We start from the raw sequence: 22,812 nt of genomic DNA on the forward strand, positions 1-22,812 counted from the left end.
TACATTGAACTTCACTTTCATCACTTGTTCCAGTGTCAACACTGTGAGTTGACTTTTCTCCTCGCTCCAGTAAGTGTTAATAACACTGAAGAGCTTCTCACAATCAACATTAGTGCCCGGTAAAGTAAACAAGAATTGCACGAGTGGCACAATCACTTTTAAATTTGACCCAGCCCGCACTAAATCTTTGTACACTATTTTCCATTTGCCCATCATTGTCTCTCTTTTCTCTCCCCATTGTTCAAGGTGTTCTTTAACACATCTGGATATTGCACAGTAACTGTCAAAAATATCATCATTGAATTCCAACGAACTGTCTACATGTTTTGCCTGCTCATAGAAATATGCAAACGACTCCTGAAATTCTTCATAGGTAACTGATGTGTCAAGTAGTAAATGTTTCATCTTGTTTACTTCTCCGAAGAAACGTTGTGACCACGTCTCTAAGTATGTTATCACTTCAAACTTAAACCTTCTTGACACTGAGTAGGCATATTCCTCTTTTATATTACCTTCTTTTACAAGTTTCGTAAGTAAATTTCTAGCAGAAAACGGATAAAAGTTTTGTTCAATTCTATCTTTGTATTTCCTCAGAAGTTCAAAATATTCATCAGGAACTTCAGTCGCTGTTATATCCTCCCTCTCAATTTTTGTAATTGTTTCAGTGAACAAGATCAGCTGAGTATGCAGGAAATACAACCACAACTCACTTGTTTCGTCTCGAAAGAAATTGACTATTGGAACATTTTAATCGCTCAAAAAGTACCCTGTAAGTGGTTCATACTGACGTACATCTTTTTTCTGCACACGGCAGCAGAGACAAGAATCTCGTCTTTGAGCGATACAAAATACCCTCATAATGACAGCCAATGACTCACAAAAGTTTTTCAAATTTTTGTCCCTACAGTAAAAATACTGAAATGGTACTATATTTTAAAAACCAAATTCTCAATATCGATCGGTATTAGTCTCGAACACGCCACAGAAATTCCATTGTGAAGAATGTGAGCCCCACATCCGACAGGCAAAACATTTTTCTTCAACCTGCACTCTAGTTCGCTATGCACATTTCCTGTTTTATTTTTTATGCTTCCAAAATTTACTGGTGCATTATCAGCTAGAAGACCGATGACCTTATTTTCCAAACAAAACTGACGTAATGTACCCATTAATACGTTCGACACAGTTTCCGAGATTTCATTTGATATGCTATGAATTTTTAGAAGACATGCTTTTACATTCAAGTGCTGTCAACGTCCAAGTTTTTACAGGAAAACAAATGCGATTTTCAATGGGAAAATGCATTAAACGTTAAATGAAATTGAAAATACCACAAAAGAGTATAATTCGATATTTTTGGGAAGAAAAAAGAGTATAGAGTATATGAACCTCGAAAAGAGTATAATACTCTTAAAAAGAGTATGTCTGGTCACCCTAAGTTAACACTACTCATTGCATGTGTAGATTCTTAGAAGAAAGAAAAAGGTATCTTGCAGTGTCCTTTCACCATGAAATACCATATATTCCATCAAAAGAATGCTGCCAATATAGCAAGGCTTCCTGTTCCAAAAGACAAACCTATTTATTTGAAGGACAACATGCAGAAGAGGATGTGTCCATGTGCTTCGACTACAATATTTGCTGTGCTTATGGATTGTTAATGGTACTTAGTAGTCCGGTCAGTCAGAGTATACCGTACGTTCTATTTCTCGCTTCACAGCTGCGCACGCATTACAAGATATTCACGTTGTGTTCTGTAGCAGCAGTTGTTCCGTGACGTCATATACCTTGAACGTTCCGTGAACCCTGAGGGCAAATTTGATGGCAATGTTATTCTACGAGAGCTCACATGGTGTTGTTCTGTGTTAAACAACGTAGTCGGTTAGTGGGTGAAAAAGTCAAAGAAATCAAAAACTTCGCCGCGCGCAGAGATCTTTCTCAAGAGCTTCAGAGGAAGATAGCCTTCTTATCAAACAGGCGATGTTGCAAGTTTTTTGATACACATACATTTTATTAGTGAACGATACACGTGATACTAGTGAAGATGCGTGTGTGTGGTGAGGAAAATACCAATATGTGTAGTGGGTATGTGTTTCGATAGAATAGTATGTGGGAAAAGCTTAAATTGACGGTGATCAATGTACCAGATAAAGTTAGTGATCTACTGAGTGGTTTTGTTCTCCACATAGACTATGCACTTACATCAGTTTGTTCCAGGTATTGTTATTTTTGTTTCTAATGTTTTGTGTTTAAAAATTATCGACGAATAATACTGTCTGGTAAAGTGAGCTTATGGAAATTAAACTTGTTTGTGGAAATTAAATGTGGTATAATGTGTAATTGATATTTGAGATTGGAGTACGTCTCAGTTTTAGCGTTACAGCTCATTACCATTAGGTGTGGGCCTCTCTTCAGTTAGAAGTCACAACGTCTTCTAATGTCGCTCAATAAGATAGAATATGCTCCATTATTTTGGTTCCAACTAGAACTACCATATGATAAAATTCAGAAACAAAGACATTCTTAGATACTACAAAGAACTTTATACTCCTCGACAAATCCTTTAATGACATAGTGAGAAAATATAGTTTATCGGCCATTCCATTGTAACGGGTGTTACATTTGGACGAATAGAAATTGTTATAGTAAAGTACTTATTGGGTCAAGATATATCAAACTGCCTTGAAACATTACCGTTTGTCTGTATATTTTAGTAAACACTAAATTCGTTACATATACATGATACCAGAACTCAGTGATAGTGAAAAATGTGGCGTAACGGGCGTTACAGCAATTGGACATGCACTTTCAGATGCATGCAAAATTAAGCCAAACTCTGCTAATGTCCAGATCAAAATTTGTTTTCAATTATGTGTGCACTTTTCTGAAAGTATGATGCTGTTAATATTGCAAACAGAAATTTCATAAGTAGCCTATAATAGCTTTTATTTTAAAAACTGTTCAATGCTGTAACGGGTGTTACACAGTGCGAATGAACTTCACTTTTAATAAGCATATATGTAAATAAAAGTATTACAATGTTAATAGATAAAAAGTTACACATGTAGTACAGTGTAGGAAATAAAAACACAAAATAATAAAAATATATATAAGAAAAATGTAGAAAGATTCAGTATTAAACTTGTAGGCTGTTCATACACTGATCTTCAACAAAAGTCAATTCTTTTTATGTTTCAGTAACATTAACTCTGGAACTAAACTGATACACAACTTTACATTATTCTTTAATTTTCATAATTGGAGTTAGCAGTTTACCAATCTCGTCATGAATATGAATTATACTTTCCAAACTTCCGCGTAGTTCGAATTCCTTTTCGCCACAAGATTTTAAGAACATAACTCTAATATCACTATTTTCGTCCTTAAGTCCTTAACAGATTCCAACTTGACGATAGTCTTTGTTACTTGTTTCATCTTTCATTGTCACCAAGACAAATATTCCAACAAAAACATCATCTTTTCGCAAAGGGCTGATCACAGCTTCATTCGTAGGGTGTATTTTATCTTCGGAGTCTGTGTACACGTCATTTTTCTAGTTTCTTGATGGTAACCGTTTCAGATGTACTTCTTGAAATGTTTGCTATTGTGTCATTTTCTTCTGTTTCGGAAATGTCAGAAGTATTTTTTCCATCACTTATATTTTCTGATTATTGTATCTTCAATAAGAAAATAGTGCTCTTCTTTAATCAATTGAAACGGACAACAAAATAAATGCTCTAATTGGAATGGAACTGATATATTGAGCATTCTGTCTTTGGAGTTTCTAATTTTACTATGTTTTCCTGAAAAGTGCAACATATGTAATTTCGCCTGGAACTGAGCCACATGTAAACTACTCTGCTACATATGCCATCTAAATTAAATTATGTGCTGTTCGATGCATCCATACCGAAATGTGGCGTTTTGCAATTGTAATAGATAGGATGCCTACCATCTGCATGATACTGAACTAATGAGGGCTGATCCTGTTTAGTCAATTAGCTGTACTAGTATTAAATTGCACACACATTTGCACCAGAAAAATACTATCAGTTTATAAAGTCTGTCGCACTGCAGCCTCTAATGATTTGCTAAACGAAGACTTCCAATAGCAGCGTATTGGGCTTCTGATGAAATAGGCTTACGGTATGTAATGAGTACTCAATTGAAATACGGCGCTTTTATGCTATTTAATCACTACGTTGAGTGTGCGACTTAACGAGGGGATAAGAGGGAGTCCCCCATCGCATGATGTCTCCTAGATGTTATATTCTCTGGAGTGCACTTCATCACCTCCGGTACAATGTCCCTTAATTCGCACACCTGTCACCCTTACCATAATTCATGTCTTCAGAATGGGGCCCTCTGTAACTTTACTAACTTCAAATTCCCTATTTAGAACCTTAGAGCTAGCCTAAGTGCACAAAATATAGTAGCTCTAAAACCAAGCTAACAATTCACATGTAACACCCGTTACGCAGTTTTTACCTATTAAATTAGAAATATAATGATATTCACTTTCCTGTGCTATTGCCCATGTGCTCAATTTAACTTTTGCAAAAGATAGACTACTTCTGACTTTTAGTACAAATTGTATAGAAAAAAACATATCTGAATTGTAACGGGCGTTACATCACATTGTACCAAAAGTAATCAAATAGTAGATTACTTAATATAGTTATAGCTTTAAAGCTCCTGAGCTTCAGTTCCCAAAGTGTACATGCTTCTCTACAGCACAGTGCAACTGAATGAAATGCTTATCACGTGATAATCAGGGGTGCCCAAAATAGCTAATAAATTATCCCTTCGACTGGCTTCGTGCAACATGGAACTTCAATCGCTTAAAAAGAGAAAAACTAAAACTTTTAAACAAGAAATCGATCTGCATAGTAAATTTTGAACCTTTCTGGTCATTTTTATATAAATAATGAACAAAATATATTTTTAAAAAAATCTGCCGTTAGGCTCGTATGTACGTGGAATGGCAGTTATACAACTTAACTTTTGCAATACTCTTTGAATTACGGGAATATTACGTTCCTTTTCTTCATACTTACTGATGGATGTACTATATTTGCTTGCTTGGGTAAAGTCTTTAATATCGTTGTCAGTAGCCCTCCAAAAAGAGGAAATCTTCCCATAAAAAAAAAAAAAAAAAAAAAAAAAACGGACGGTTTTCAGAACCCGAAAAGAGGACATATCCGGATAAAAGAATACGTCTGGTAACCTAGATGCAACAATGTCTCGAAGATTACGAAACAAATATGAGAGAATATCGATTAAATGGGGAAATAAGAAACAAACGTGGATATGTTAATCTTTCTTTTTTACACCTTTTCCATTTAACAAGTCAGCTTTTAGCAAGTACTGCTAATCAATAATAAATTATTAAAAAAGTACTGCCGTCATTCAGAATGAAACCATCTCCTCCCCTTTTTATTTTCTTCGACATTTAAAAAGCTGTGTAAAATATACTTTATTGTTATTTTTCCGTACAACTTTGAGAAAGTGCCTCTCTTTCTCTCTAAGAAAACTTTTATTGTGAGATTTAACTAAGCCAACCACTAGTAATATGCTTTTCAGATATGGAATCTTTATCTGTTGAATATTTAAAGGAGAGAAGTTTACGTTTTGACTACTTGTAGACTTGAAAAAGATGTCAATGTCTTGAGTGGTTCATAAAATTTTACGCAAGACATAAACTAGGATTTAATACTCTTTTTTTCTTCTGTCATTAATATGTACTCTCTCAATTGAGAACCAACAAGTCATTCTTCCAGTAAATGAAATACATGTTGTTAGTAGAAAACTATTCGTGAATCTAGTGCTGTATAGATTTCCAAGTAGGTTATCTGAGAGATCTCCTGAGAAGTACAAAGAAATTTTAGATCCAAACTATATCTTGTTACATTTAAGGGGAGAAAATCGTCAATGGAATGAAAAAGAAATAGTAGATTCAACTGTTAATTATTTGTAATGAAAGTAGAAATGACATCTTAGTTAAGAAAATTAATGTAATAATTCTCAGTTTAGTAAGAAGAAAAAGAGACAAAGAAATCAAAAGTATTGTCGAAGAATTAGATTTCAAATGCAAATATCAGTTTCAGATATTAATGTGCACTTAAATTAAATAATCTTTCTTCTGAAGATGCCAAACGTTGTTGACGAAACATAAAATCAAGTTTTTTTTTTTTTTTTTTTTTTTTTTTTTTTTTTTTTTTTTTTTTTTAAGGGTATGGGTATGGTTACCCCGTTCTTTTAGTTTCATTGTAATAAACGAGGCTTTAAAAACTTTATCAGTGACTTCTAGAGATTGTTTTGTTTCATAAAAGTACTAATATTATTAATAATTGTTTTGAAATATTTTATTCAACAGACAAACTTCTGCGTACATTATTCTGCATCAAATAGAAAACATGAGGACTTTTCTTCTACATTTTTTTTTTCGCAGTGTGGGAGACAATACGTGAAACTCCCAAATAGTTTTATTGAGCATGAGGAAAAGTATATATATATTGCAAGTGTTCAGCAACAGAACTTTCAAGTAATAAGTTAAACCCCGTTCAATATCGTTGCTCAGGTTTCACTGTAGCAAACGTTCCAGTAACCCGATAGCGCCAGAACTGTAACGTATAGGCTGCAAATTGTAGGACAAGAAGTTGATTTTTTTTTCTTTATCAGAAGGAGAGAGTGCGCCAAAGTTACTCAAATGTATGTCATAGTAGGAATATTCAGTCTTAGTTAAATGTAAATTGCAGTTTATAAAATCAAGAAAACCTTCAATATTCTTTTTCATTGGTTGTAGCCTACTTTGATTTTTCTCTTTTAATTGCTTGCTAACTTTGATCAATAGTTGAGAAACTAGCAGGTTTAAAATGATTGTTTTAAATTGTGTATTATATGTTTCTTGCTTACAGAAAAGAATAATCGAAATTATATTTTGTTCTCACATAAACCAAAAGTTGGCCGGAAACTTTTTTTTTTTTTTTAATTGAAGTATTAATAGAGCTGTTAATATAATTGTCCATTCTTAATATCGTTCGTACTTAGTTCTTGTATTTTCCATATCTCGACCTTTTTCTTATACTTTTCTTTCGAGCACTATGTTAGAGAATTAAATAGTCATCATATCATTTTTTTTCTTTTTCTCTATCGTGACCAAAATATCGATTTAAGCTTAAATTTTGAAGGTAAATCAGAGATCGCATTGTCAGTAAAGTAAGGAAGCTTTAGCAGTCTTTAAAGAAATAAGATTTTATTTTGTCTGTCTTCAATTCAAATTATATCTTTTTAAGATACTTCTTTAGTAATAAGTGTTAAAATTTGCCATGACCTAATTTTGTTTATATATCATGGTATAACTCAAGTTTGTAATCTGTACCTAAAAAATTATAAATACTCCACCAAGTGTTAGTGTTCTATAAGAAATTGCTATAGTTCCTTCAATGAAGTAATGACATTTTGTTCTTTGTTTGTAGGAAGGCCCGGCGGAAGGAGAAGGAGCAGTGTGCACAGTGTACCGAGGATCCTAAGTTGTACCTGGAGGAGGCAGTTCTCGAAAGAAAGCTTCCAGACATTGATCTCAGGCTATTGGTTGACCTCCCACCCGGGTTGGACTACAACGAGTGGCTTGCATCTCACAGTAAGTTAATCGCAGATTTTATGTATTGCAGCTGTAATACATGCAAGAATTAAGGAATAATAAGCGATATATTATTGCACTGGTTTTACTGATTATAAACGACTGTGATTCAATAAGCTATTATTAGGAACTCCAGATAGAAGTACAAGAAGTAGTTACAATACTGTAAATAAAGCCAGAAATTATGGGAAATTGGTAACGAAAAAGGCATACATAATAAGAGCATAAAGGCGTCTGAAAAATCGTTTTGAAGGTAACATTATTGACAGTTTAATAACTAATTTAGCTCCCATTTAATAATATATGTTTATTTTTTTGCAATGGGAGTCATAGGTAATAGTTAATTTAGAATAATTTAGGAGTCGTTTAAATGTTCTGCCACATTAATATTTCTCGATAGACTGGAAACTAACAGAAGAAGCAGTGATCCATCGTCCAAGAATATACTTGCATCATACTCAGAAACTTCTTCTCCATCCTTCTTGTTTTAAGTAAAGACTCTCTTTCGGCATTTTTGAATATTTCGTGCTTTTCTCTGTTTTATTTAACTAGTGTCAAATAATCGACAACTAACCCCACTTTGACTTTCTGTTCATTTTTCTCCTATGTTGACATTTCACTCCTAATGCATTCGTCAAATTATAAAAAGTGCCTTAATTACAAGCATAGGCGGCGCCAGGATTTTGGTAATGTGGGTGCAGGCTGGGAAGGGACAGCACATTCTAACATTGTTGCCAGAACGCTCTTCACTATTGAGCCTTAAGATCTCAAAAATAATTCCAAACTTTTACTTAAAGAAGAAAAACACTGTATGATAGCAAGTAACTTATGAGATACTTAAGAAGTCACTCAAAAGTATCCAAACATTGGACACAATAAAATATACAAAATAGAATTGATTATTCTAGGAAATCTGGAGATTGAAGTTAATGTGGGTGCAGCTGCACCCACTGTGGCGCCGCCTATGATTACAAGTTGTAATCATTGAAGATTTTAGTTATAAACTAGCTGAACCTGCGCTCTCTACACAGCGCATCATTCACATATGAGCATGAATCTCCTTGTTATTCCTCACATCTGTACATGTCCCTTTACAAACACAAGTGAAAGACGTCTTCATAAAAATTGGCAAGAGATACCATAAAGGGGAGATTATTCCGATTACTTTTTCAATATCTCGCATCGTTTGCAAGATTTGAGCCTACTTTCTGTTGGAGTTTTTAATTCATGTATGATCAGTGTTTTATTTCTTCTTGCATGCAGTATGTAATAAACAAATACATTACACGCACAATTAATTATGATTATAATATATTATAATTATAATTAATTATAATATATGGTGTTCATTGCACAAAACACTCCAAAAATAGATTCATGTAACAGTTAGACTGCAGAAATGGTTATCCTTCCTTTTTCATTGTTATTTGCGCATGAAACAAACGCCTGAGACATATGCAACCCCTACATACAACAATGTGCTGTTGGAATGTATAACGCGTAGGGTATGATGCTTTAGGTTTTTTTTTTTTTTTTTAATTTCAACGCTTCCAGTGTACCCTAGAAAATGTAATAAAGAAATAATGGCCATGTTTTTTAAATATTCAATTAGAACTGGACAATCTACGCAAAATTTCCAATCGATCAGTGAAAACGTTATCTTTCTAGAGCCTGTAGTTTCCGAGATCTCATTGTCGAAAGGATTGACCACAAACATATAAACGTCCACAACATATAGTTTAAAAGAACTCGGAACATGGAAGCACAATTCACGTGCATTGATTTTAGAGAAGGCTTATTAAAATACAAAGGGTTTGAACAATAATTTTATATGATAAACTTTATGAAAAAGATCTAGTCAACTAATTTATTTAAAGCACACATAGTTTAAAATGTTTGTCTCTGTTAAACGTGAAATCACACATAACCGTAAATGTAAGATTTGGAAGTCAAAGTTATAGGTTTGAGCTCAGGCGCTTTTAATTGCTATTGTAGCATTTCAATAGATATATAACGTGCAGAGATCGCAGCTCATCTACAAGTAAGAGTAAAGCAAACTGTTTTTCCTTAGAAACTTCAGATCAGAGTTATGATTATGTCGCAGTTCGTATATATATCACTTGTTATATTTTCGTAAACGATTTTTTAAGACGTAAAGAATCAATTGTGTCCGTATGTGTATATTAAAAAAGATTTTTTACTGAATTAGAAAAAGAAAAGAAAGAACGAAAAATAACATGATTCTGTGAAAGTAAATAACTAAAATTGTCATTTTAAAAACTCACATTAACTTTTGCGATACCAGCACACACTGTCTATTTTTAAGTTTGATTGACGAAGGGAAAGGCTTGAACTAATAGCAACTAATGGCTTGAACACACCACAACGACATTTATGATATTTTTGTATAAATTCCGTCTTTGATTAAAATTAGTAATATCTCTTAACTATATAGGCCTATATGAAGTTGACTTATATACTTGAACAGAGTATCCTTTAAAATACTTTGAAATAAAGATATGTATAAGAGAATACAGATTGTTATCAAAATAATAGAAACATCTATAATTTCCAACACGTAAGATGTGTGAAGTGTAGCAGTAAGGACGTGTGGAAGGAGGGGGTTACGCTTGGCTATGTTAGTGATGCGTGAAGTGATATTTGTACTACGTCAGACGGAGTAGAAAGGAGGCATTTGTTGAAGTGGACAGAGTGTGATCCAAATGACAGACCTTGTGAGTTTCCAAGAGGTCAAATTGTGGATACGCGGCAAGTTGGCGCAGGTGTATTTATATCTAAGATGACAAGTGTGTGTCGCGAGGAACACGGTCGTGTGGCGACTGTTTACAGAATTCATGGCAAAATAACGTGGGCAAAGAGGAATAGTGAACGGGAGAAAAAACCTCAGTGATAGGGATAGCCGAGTATTGAAGAGGATTGTCACCAATAATCGTACAGTGAATGCGGCAAAAATGACTGAAACTCAATCAGCATCTGGAACAACCTATTACAGTAATGACAGTTAGACGTGAAGTAATGTAATTTCCGTGGTCGTGTTATAATTTTCAAGCTGTTGAACACCATCAATAACGCTTTAGCGTAAAGAAAATGGTGCCGAAAATATGAAAAGTAAATCAAAGATGATTGGAAACATGTAATATTGGGCAATGAACCCTCTTTAACTTTATTTGAACGCGGACGCCTAAAGAAGCTTGTTGTCCGAACTGTCTCGTCTCTACCCTAAATCATGGCTTCAATTCTTTGATGCTGTGGCCCGGAATTTCCTAATCCGTAGGGCCTGTGATTTTGCTCATGGGACGCATTACTCCGCATGATTGAACAACACCTCCCATAGCTTACCCAATCCTCAGATCTCAACATTATTGAGCACCTATGGTTAATTTTGGAGTTCAGACTTTGGAGCGGATATTTTTCTCCATCCTTGCTGACGGAACTGATTGCTGCACTGCGTAAGGAAATAGTACTCTTGTTCCTCAGGAAACTGTTCCCTGGTTTACATACCTCAATTCAACAATGAATCAGAACGGTTCCGTGGGCTAAGGATGGTCCCACGTCATATTAATTAGGTGAGTTGCATTTTCTTAAGGTATTACCATTTTTGTCGTGACCATCTACATATTTCAGTTTCTTCCCTCCTTACTATTAATCATCAAAATATTGGGGCAAAAGCAAGTTCATAAAGTAGTTTCGACATGCAATTATTTGTGCTTTTTTTTAAACTAAAGAATTTGAGAATATTTTAATAATGTCCATCTAACCCTGTCCATTAGTTAGATGTACGCAGTTACTGCATGAATAATCAGTTAATCGACTTTCTTCGCTTGGAAATTGGAAAAGTCAAAATATGCTACAGTACTTTTTACATATGTTGTAAATCTATTATATCTAGAAAAAACATGAATTATTCAGTTTAGTGGTAATCACTTGTCATTTCTATTTTCAGTTTACTACGAAATACCATATAGTTGCGTTTAGTTACGTTTTTTTAAACTCATGCAATACTGTTGCAATTAAGCACTCAGTAAATTATTCGCCTGATTTATTCGCTCATACGATAAACACGCTGACTAAAAATTAGTCACGCCCTCTAACAGGAAATTAACATTAGTCAATTTCTGTCGTAATAGATGGTGTTCTAACACTTACAGTAAATAACCGAACGCCGTTGACGTATGACCATTGCAGTTAACTGAAATGAGAATGCTAGTCATTTGTATGGATACAACTCATCAAAATGAGTCGAAACAAAAATGTGGCAGAATGACGGAGACAGACAGAGACAGGGAGAGAGATAGGGGGTGAGGGAGGTCACTGTTTGGGTATGGGCAGGCAGTAAATAAAGTTATCCTATTTGAAATGAAATGAAATTTTTTAGTTTTACGTCCCACGGTTATGCCGGCTAGGCTAAAGGAGACGGTGATGATGAGAAATGAATGAAATGGTGGAATGAAGAAAGTAGGAGGAAACGGGAGAACCCCGAGGAAACCCACCCACACAGTGTTTGTCCACCACAAAGTTCACTTGGTAGGAGCAGGGTTTGAACCCGGGACCCCATGCACCAGATCTGAACGCTCTAGCACTGAGCCATCGCAGCCCCATAGTTATCCTATTTGTTGGTGTGTCAAAGCATACTATTCAGTTTGTCTATTAGGAATGGTTTTACATGAGAACTACCTCAGAACTGTGGTCGCTAAAAGATCCTAATTTAGAGAAATCATCGATGAGTCTCAGGGCTTCATCAAGGATATTGTTTCCAAACCCAATAGGAATTGCTGCAGTTCGTAAATGCAGTCCACCCAAACCAGTATTCGAAAGAACTGTAAAATCTTTCCATGTGATAGTAGAACTTTATTGTCAGTGCCAAGTCGATAATCATATGTACCACGTGGTTCTTTCTTCAAAACTTTCTTTCCTTCTGTTGATTCTTGCGGTTCCTGAAGTGAGGATTCACAGTGCCTTCAGTTTTGAATTAACGAAACTTGTGAAAAAGTTGTCAAAGTATATTTCGTGATGTGAAGAATGTTGCATAACAGATATGGTCAATACGATGCTTGCACCTAATGTTAATTGTTTATTCATCACAATTCCGTTCTTCATATACGTCCAAGGAGTAGCAGTAGCCTGTCTGTCAGCAGCACATTGCTCACTGTTTGAACCCGAACATAAACGGTTTCCCACGAATGAATTGCTTTGAGAAATGCTTTCCGTAATATCGGACCATCTGTTTATTTATACTAAGATTGGTTGAGACGGCTCCAAAACGGTTTCCCACGAATGAATTGCTTTGAGAAATGCTTTCCGTAATATCGGACCATCTGTTTATTTATACTAAGATTGGTTGAGACGGCTCCAAAGTTCAAGAATTTCTTTTTCAGCATATCTATCAAGGGAGCATATCTATCTATCTTTCGAATAGCTTGCACGCTCTCAACCAAAGTTTAACAAACAAGAATTCTTAATATGAAGGAATCGTTTTATCTCCAAATATTTGGTTTCTGCTCATGTACTTACGTTTGGACCGCATATCAAGATCTTCATCTTTACATCAGTACATTCGTTCCTGTGATAGTTAATAGTAACCAGAAAAGAGGAGAAACTCGATGAATTTTTTCAGACATTGGCCCGACAATTCTAAGTCATGATGATTATTTTGTGAAGCACGCATAATACTTTGACGTTACAAGTGATCACACAAATTTTCTTCAAAAAATTTCAACGGGACTATTGCCTGCAAGAAGTTGCTGTTTGATATCTTCTTGCCCTTCAGTACAACTGTTATTAGGTGGAAACACATTAATGTACACAGGGTCAACTTTCCCTCACGCAGTTTTATATATATATATATATATATAATGAAATATTATCACTTCTATTTTCTGAGATGTGCATTTCCACAGGTCCGGGAACATCACATAGTAAATCGTATCCATCAAATATTTTTTTCCTGGTCTGACAGACATACAGGCAAACATGCTAAATATATAAAGGCGTTTTGATAAACTCCTTAATTATGTAAAATGTTGTATGTGGTTTAATTTGATATTTTGTTTGTGTCTGAATGTGTATGATACTGAACCCATTATTTGTATAAATAACCCTTATCTCGAATTCTTTTTTAGTTGGAGCTCCTTCGTGGCTAAGCGGTTAGCGTATACGCACCTTTGGCGTGGGAGACCCGGGTTCGATTCCCGGCGGGAGCTCATGTGGTTCGGATTCCACGTTAATCAGTAGGTCCCGTCTCATATAGCCTTACTGCTGAAAGGGACGTTAAACTCAAAATTAACTTTTTTTTTTTTTTTTTTACTGGTGAAAAACTGTTCGAATATGCCTCTTTCAAGAAACTCTTAGGTCTCTTAAATCTTATGGTTGGTGGTTGTGTTTCGATAAACCTGAAACAGATTGTATCTTCATTCTTAGCATCTCGGTTGTGTTCTTGGTCCTAGTCTCAGTGCTCCATTTTGTCATGCTAGTATATGTTTCTGACAGTTCACATTCCACCTGATTGGAGAAGTTTATCCTTGAAATAATTTTTGTAGCTTGCAAATGATTTCTCAAAATTGATGGATTTTATAAAATCATAGAGTCCTGTTTTTTGTGTTAGTTTTCGTACCTTGAATGTTACTTGGGGTAAGACTAGAGGTAAGGCTATCTGTTTTTTGTCATTCGTTTTGTGATTTGTCGTTTTTGAAGATGATGTGGACAAAACAAATAACGACAGGAATTCATATAGATTCAAAAACTACCGTTAAAAATAGTACTTAACGTTTTAAAGAAAATTGGCATGCGTTTTTAGTGTATAAAATAGTGTGTAATGTGGACAATTATGCAAAATTACTGTTTCTTTTCTTAATTTTGTGGAGATGCTATATGTTATGTGTAAAATCGTCTTCAAGAAAAGAAGTAGTGCCTAAGTAAGATTTATACGTAGTTTGTAAGATTTGTAAATTGTACATATTTTTAGAAAATTTGTAAAATCTCCAGTTGTTCACAAAGGAATCTGAAGGAATTCTCTTGTAGAAAAACAACACTTGTTAAGTTCAATTTTCAATTTTAGAACCCTTGCACCCAGAGAGCGACAGATTTTCATTAAGTGATTTGATCCTCATGTGAGTGACCTCATCTGTTGAGAAAGTCACAGTATTATTGAAACGGTTCAGAAGAACTCTTGAAGATGTACTATACTGTCACTTTTTAAATAGTATTTTTTCAGATATATCCATACATGTGTTCCTAGTCCAAGTCGTATTTCATTAGATTTACCTATAGTACATTAAGTTGATAGTTTCATTTTTCGTGGGTGAAAATGGGTACATTATTTGGAGAATTCAAAAGAAAAATCTTTTAACGAACAGCGTATCGATAGTTCATAATCTCGAATCATCGATAACAGACAGCGCAGTTGCGTGAGATAAAAGATTTTTTTTTTTTTTTTTTTTTTTTTTTTTTTTTTTTTTTTTTTACATGAAAGAGTATTATAATACACACTGTCGAACTTACACTTAAAATTAGTGAAAGTAAGTTCATAGAAGAGTTTTTTCTTGTATAGTGGAGAAAGTAAATAGACCGTACGATATTATAAAACAATCCTAATCTTAATTTTTTCTTGTTCGAAAAAATTTTGCTCATATTTATGAGAAATTTCTTAAAATATTTTATATTGTATGTAACAGCGTACTTATAGAAGTACTAGTCATGAGTAGCTTTTGTTGCTTTTGCAATGCACAGTCACCTTTTTTGATGTAAGTTGTTTTTAAAAATCAGGGTTAAGTTTTGGATACCCTTGAATAATATCAAAAGATGTTTTGTACTCTTCTTATAATTCATGGTGTTTACTGTTTGTATGTTTGACGCCTTTAAAATATATTTTTTTTTTCTTTCCAGCAATATCGTTTTTTGACCACATCAACTTAGTTTATGGTACTATTTCGGAATTCTGTACTATGTCTGGTTGTCCGGACATGACAGGGCCAGGTCTCAGGTAAATCATACAACCTGTTTCTTTTATAAAGACTTAATATAGATAATGAACAAACTCCATGGCTCTGGATAAGTAGAGTAACAAATAAAACACAGTTCTGACCAGAGCAGAATGAAATATATTAAAAACTATACTTACAATGTGTTACAGTTTCAAGGACCTAACGTCCTCTTCATCAGACACAAACATCAGAGTGTTTGTGTCTGATGAAGAGGACGTTAGGTCCTTGAAACTGTAACACATTGTAAGTATAGTTTTTAATATATTTCATTCTGCTCTGGTCAGAACTGTGTTTTATTTGTTAATATAGATAGTTATTATAAACATAAATTGTATAATATTTTGTATAGATGTTTAATTTTTCATATGCTATTTAAAGTGGAAGGAAGTGAAACAATGTACTTTTATATCTATTCTGTAGATTGCATGGAGCTATGATAAGTACAAACGAATAATAAACAGTAATTGCTGGTGTGATAACGTGAAAGGAAACTGGAATATTTCGAGTGAATCTCTTTTGTATAAAATATTAATTCATTATTCACATATAACGTAGGATCGAACTTGCGTCCGTGTACACCAGAAGTAAGCTCTGTTACGATTGTATTTATTTCAGCATTTGCTTTCATATACTAACTGAAGAACGAACGTAAAAATTATGGTTTTAATGTTTGGTTAAGAATAAGTCAAAATTCTGTAATTTACATGTAGATTAAAGGGTACATATTATATAAGAAATATTGTACTCATTTTTGTATTGCTGTTTTTGCTCGTGTATTAAGAAACATCAGTTTTTAAATTTATACGGTGATATTCGGGATGAATTTAATACTCGTTTAACTGGAAACATATTAACTTAAATTATTTAGGTTTACTCTTCATATTGTCCTAAAAATAAATAAATAGATAATAATAATAATAATAATAATAATAATAATAATAATAATAATAATAATAATAAGACATCACAGCAACCGAAAAAAACTCTAAATTACATCAATGTTGATAAATTCTTAGCTTGACTTATAACTGTCCACTAACAAGTTGAAGAGAACTGCAATTCACACTTAACGGTCTGTGTATTTTGACTTGTGGATTCTTAAATCCGATGTTATATGTAGCATATGTCCAAAAACTATTTCACAATATTTTTTTCTTGTTTTACCCCTGGTTTCTTCACGATAGTTTTTATTTACAGTACATTTAGTTTGTGTACAAGTTTTTTCTTTCTTTTCTTACACCACTTAAACTAATATTCCTTTATTTATTTCAGAAAACTCAACAGCAAAAATATCAGAAGACTTAAACTTCGTGTGTGTTCTCTGCATCCAATTCTTATCTGTTGATTATTATTTATTTAATTATTTTATTTAATTATTTTTTACGAATTCAGCAGTTGTTTGGAATAATTGAACAGTGAATTGAACTGTGAAGGGTTGTGATGTGTAAATAGTAAATAATAGAAAGTAGAAAATAAATAAATAATTAGTCTAACACAAAGGACAACACTGAACATTTATACAACTGGACGACATACTATACAAATAAGGTGTAATATCATTGGATTGGGTAAAAAAGCAGACAGTAACACTAGATATGATGCCGTTGATAGGTGGTTTTCTACCCCTTCCTTTGGTTCGACTATCGAAATATATTTTCTGTTGACTTAGTTACTTTCTCTTAATTGTTTCGTAAATTTATTTAATGCAGTTGTTACAATTTTATTCAAATTATTATATTTTTCTGTTATTCTGTTAGCAATTATTGTTCCATTCCTCATTTATGCCAGTTGTTATTTTAGTTGAATGTCGAATAATTTTTAATTGTAATAAATTTGTTGGTAAAATATGAAAAAAATAAAATAAAATAAATAGTAATGTAATTTAATTTGTATTGTTCTTGTAAGTGAAGATTATGTTGCTCTATCTGTCATCTAAAATCCTATCTAAATTTAATTTGGGATCTTTCGTCCTGGGAAAAAAAAAAAAAAACGTTTCTTTCGATGTTATTGTATAGGAATGTATAACATTCACTTGTTCGATTAAACTGTCTGCTTGCTATAGAATGTTGTCTCAGTAATGGCTGAATGAAACATGCAAACAGAAACACGATTTAACTATGGACATCTTATTATCCGTCTTTGGCCAACATTGTCATGCATCAATTTGAAACTAAGATCTTGAGCAAAGAAAAGTACAAATACATCAGGTACTTTTCGCTGTGTGTATGATTGTTTGATCATATATATAAAAGTGTTATCAGATATTCAGAATTTAACAGCATTGATGAAGGTGTAAAATTCACTGTGGCAAAGGGTACTTACCAAGTCTCAATTTTTTGGACCTTGGCATACACTGACTTTACAAATTTTGCACGTCAATCTGCAGAAAAGAAACACCTTCTGACATAAGGATTCTACTCATTCTTATCTTATAAAAGCCAATATTTGGGAAACCTTTTTAAGAGTCTTTACATGGTCTACAGAAGATTTTTAAAATCAAGTAAACAAGCTATTTTATTCAGAAAAGAAAGATAGTTTTCATCCTTACACACAAAATTAAAAAGAAAAAAATCATCTTGGGAAGTTCACTTAGGCCAGTTATTAGCTTAAAATCAACAAGAAATGGGTGTCATTATCTTTAGGGCTACGGATTTCAGAATGGTTAAGGAAAATATGCAACACATTTGGGATCATTTTTTCGATTAAATCTGGGACATGCTTTGAAAATTCCTTGTCAACTTGTAAGCACTATTACACAAATTGTGTTCTCCAGAGATTTACGGTGCGTTTTGTACTTGAGTGCTATATATGAGTGGCAAAATAAACATCTCTGCCAGAGTTGAAGAACACATTAGAGATCCAAAAGGCGCAGAATCCCCCACCTCATACTTATCAAGACAGGGCATCTATGAGAGATAGGGCATCAATTAGAATGAGTGAATGTTTTACAGTCCCGTTCCAATAACATTGAAAGGAACGTTTTTCATTTCTATTTTATTTGAACAGAGGATTCTGAGCTTAATCGAGGCAAAGAAAATTTACATCATAGGTGGGATAACATGATCTCCAATTACAAAAACGATATGAATTTCATTACAGTACTTTGATTTATTTTCAAACATCACAATTCTTCACAATACAATTCTAAATAATTTTCAGGTAATACTAAATCAACTAAGTAAAAGAATTTTTCAAAGTTCTGAATGCAGTTAAATACACACGAAGTTCAATAGTCTTCTGGTATTTTTACTGCTGAATTTTCTGGAATAAAGAATAAAGAGAGATTAATTTAAGTAATGTAAAAAAATAATAATAATAATAAACTTGTACACAAACTAAATGCATTCTAAATAAAATTAAAAAAAAAAAAAAAAAACTTTTCGTGTAGTAACCAAGAGTCAAACTAGAAAAAATAGTGTGAAGTAGTGTTTCTACATGCGTTATATCATAACACTGGATTCAGGGAACCACAAGTGAAAAAAAAAAATGGAAGAAAAAACTAATTAAGAACTACAGAGTTCTCTTCAACTTATTAGTGGATAGATATAAATAACGTTAAGAATTTAATGACATTGATGTAATTGATTTATATATATATATATATATATATATATATATATATATATATATATATATATATATATATATCTCGGGTGTTCCAAATAAGTGTTACAACTCTTGCGAGGTGACTCCTGCTACTGAGACAAGAAAAAAAGTTCTCTTTAACTTTCGGCTATCGGACATAGTTTCGGATCTGCAAGGTGCCGAAAGCGTGGGAAAATGACTTTCGGACGCCAATAGTTCGGAAACTATCCAACGTAAATAGGGCGGGTAAAAAATTCACCGAAGAAGTCACACCTGCTGTATTGAATTTTGCATGTTTCACAATCCTACCATGCACGCGCAAGGAATTCCCCAGAGGAACGTAGGGAGTCCCGGATAATCTGCCAAATGAAAATTAGTCTAAATAGATATGAATTGATAGGGTTTCTACCAGGTAACAATAATTCATTTGTATTAAGTCGATATCTGGAACAAATACAAAATGTAAGGAATAGCATCAAGAACATGAAAACCATTGCCAATTCACCAATAATATTCCCTGAATCCGATGCAATATGATGTGCACGATTGCATACCAATTAGGATGCAACAACTGACGCCAAGTTGAAATTGTGCAAGAGGACTCACAAAGAAACTGGATAAACTAAATGAATGTCACTAGTGGGATCGCATGATAGATATTGAAATGTGGCTAATGTGTGTGTTCATATCAACATGTAGCTAATGGACAAATGTCAACATGTCCCACTACTGCTAGGACACCGTCCCAAGTGCGAAAACTAGGAACATAACGTTGTACATGCTGCTATTACATCTGGTGCACTTTTTGCTAGAACGTAACTAGAAAACGATTGTATCAATGTCCCTCTTTGTTTAGGACATTGTCCCACAGTCGACACATATAAAAAGAAATCTCTTAATCCATGGTTCAAATTCTGATAGAGCGTAAAAATAACGAACTTGTATCATGCCCTACGTCTTCTGGGACATATGACGTACTCGAAATATAGGAAAATACCTCCAGAAATTCGTATCTTACACACAGTGCACATGCCAAGACAAAGACGAAAATGAACCAATTTGGCACATGTAGCACTACTACTGGAACACCATACATATGGAAAATAAAAACGACATGAGAAATAGGAAGAAATGTCTTAAAGCTCTGATTGTTTACAACTGTGCAGTAGGAGTAGCAAAACGAAACACACAAGCATGTCGGGAGGCTGTACAAGAGCGCTTGCCAAACAAAGTGGGTACTCCTCAAAGAAATGAACACAGAGAAAGTGAGGCTCCCTCGAAGAGTCAGGGCTAGAGCGCTCACTTTCGCTCGCGGTTTCCAGTTCTACTGGGATCCCACGGCCTCAGATTAAAGACCCAAGTAGTTATTTTCCTATTTTTCGCATGTGGGACGGTGTCCAAGCAGTAGTGGGACATGTTGACATTTGTCCATTAGCTACATGTTGATATGAACACACACATTGGCCACATTTCAATATCGATCATGCGATCCCACTAGTGACATTCATTTAGTTTACCCAGTTTCATTGTGAGTCCCCTTGGACAATTTCAACTTGGCCTCAGTTGTTGCATCCTTATTGGTATGCAATCATGCACATCATATTGCATCGGTTTGAGGGAATATTATTGGTGAATTGGCAATGGCTTTCATGTTCTTGACGCTAATCCTTACATTTCCGACGCTTTGAACTCACGTTTACTGAGTATGAATGCATTTCTGGACAGTTTTCGTTAAGTGCTTCCACACATGTGAATCACCCAGCTTTATCTGTTGTTGTTTACCGATACTCGAGATGTCTTTCTAGAGCATTTGAGAACAAATTCGCTACACTTAATATTCAGAACATCACTGTTGGCCAGCATCCGTACCTGGTGATTATACAACCACACACAACGAGCATGAAGGTGTCAGCCATTTTGTATTTGTTCCAGATATCGACTTAATACAAACGAATTATTGTTACCTGGTAGAAACCCTATCAATTCATATCCATTTAGAGTAATTTTCATTTGGCAGATTATCCGGGACTCCCTACGTTCCTTTGGGAAATCCCTTGCGCGTGCATGGTAGGATTGTGAAACATGCAAAATTCAATACAGCAGGTATGACTTCTTCGGTGAATTTTTTTACCCGCCCTATTTACGTTGGATAGTTTCCGAACTATTGGCGTCCGAAAGTCATTTTCCCACGCTTTCGGCACCTTGCAGATCCGAAACTATGTCCGATAGCCGAAAGTTAAAGAGAACTTTTTTTCTTGTCTCAGTAGCAGGAGTCACCTCGCAAGAGTTGTAACACTTATTTTGCAACACCCGATATATATATATATATATCAAGAGAGAGAGAGAGAGAGAGGACAATACATAAAGCAATTCCAAAGAATTTAAGTTAATAGGTTTCCAGCTAAACGAGTAAATTGATCCCGAAGAGGGTCCCAGTGTGGACTGAAATACTGATGTTTCTTTTTCTTAGTATATAAACAAACAAAAATGGTTCAAAGATGAGTACAGTATTTCTTATACGTAAGTTCTTTTTAAGAAATCCCTATCTGACAGTAAACCTCATAAAATATTCAGTCGCTATCTTCTTACAGATTGTTTTGCCCTTTGTTAAATTCTTTTTACAATATCTACTCTAAGTAACTAGTAACGGCTGCCTCGTAGTAGAAGTATTGTTTAAAAACTGCTTTTATTAAGGTACGAAATGAAATAAATAAGTATTTAAATGATGTGAATATTAAAAAATCATTCCAATATTTACATTAATTATATCAAATTAGATAGACTGAAACTGTAATCTTTTTGACTCCAGAAATAATTGTTTTCTGCAATTATTTCAGGACTTATTTGTGGTTCGATGAAAAGGGGAAAAAGACAAAAGTGGCAGCACCTCAGTACATTGATTATGTGATGACCTTTACGCAAAAGACCATCAGTGATGAGTCCATATTCCCTACCAAATATGGTGAGTAAAGCAATTTTGCTTTATGCTTTTCTTCTGTCTTTTCATGAATCTCAATAAATATTAAAGTTAAAATAGTTGAAAACTAGAAACGACAAGCACAGCTTCTTCATCGGTAGTCAGTCGTGAGTCCACGAATACTTTAATTTTTAATTTTATTATTATTATTAGTATTTATAAAGTCGTATTCTTATTTACTGGTAAGAGTATGAGTATTCTGCTGGATTTGTATGTATTTTAAGTCTATAGTTATTTCACAATAGCATTGAATTCCTCCAAAGCTATTGCTGTCATTGCAAACAGTACTTCCGCAGATAGTATTACCTTAAACGAAGACATGAATTTCTTTTTTATCATTATTGTTTGCCTATATTTTAAAACGCCTTGTTTATTGAAGAGTAAAAATACAAAACAAAAATACCAAACAGTACAATCGCTTGCAGATTCAGATACCCATGTAAAATTTATTCTGCTAATACCTTCATGATTATGAATACCACCTGTTTCCTCTGTAACCATTTCCTCTCTCCGTCCCCACAACCCACCCAAGACAACATTGAATAAATCCAAACATGTATTGGAAAGCAGGCCGTAAGGCCAGAGAGACAAAACAACCACACAGCTGG

The 22,812-nt window shown here is 34.0% G+C and overlaps 1 protein-coding gene across 5 annotated transcripts in view; it reads left to right on the forward strand.

Moving 5' to 3' along the window:
* The window catches only part of Mob2 (MOB kinase activator 2), a 521,602-nt gene that overhangs the window by 487,069 nt on the left and 11,721 nt on the right, over positions 1-22,812 (forward strand). For 4 of the 5 annotated variants that reach the window (XM_081751644.1, XM_081751643.1, XM_081751641.1 and 1 more), the window contains exons 2-4: positions 7,479-7,642; positions 15,545-15,641; positions 22,065-22,189. In XM_081751644.1, the coding sequence (XP_081607770.1) occupies positions 7,479-7,642; positions 15,545-15,641; positions 22,065-22,189 (386 nt within the window). Of the gene's footprint in view, positions 1-1,732; positions 2,218-7,478; positions 7,643-15,544; positions 15,642-22,064; positions 22,190-22,812 lie in introns of those variants that run through there. The other variant, XM_081751642.1, reaches the window with a different exon arrangement.

The sequence above is a fragment of the Thermobia domestica genome, chromosome 3 (genome assembly GCF_964235325.1).
Source record: "Thermobia domestica chromosome 3, izTheDome1.hap1.1, whole genome shotgun sequence".
Lineage (NCBI taxonomy): Eukaryota > Metazoa > Arthropoda > Insecta > Zygentoma > Lepismatidae > Thermobia > Thermobia domestica.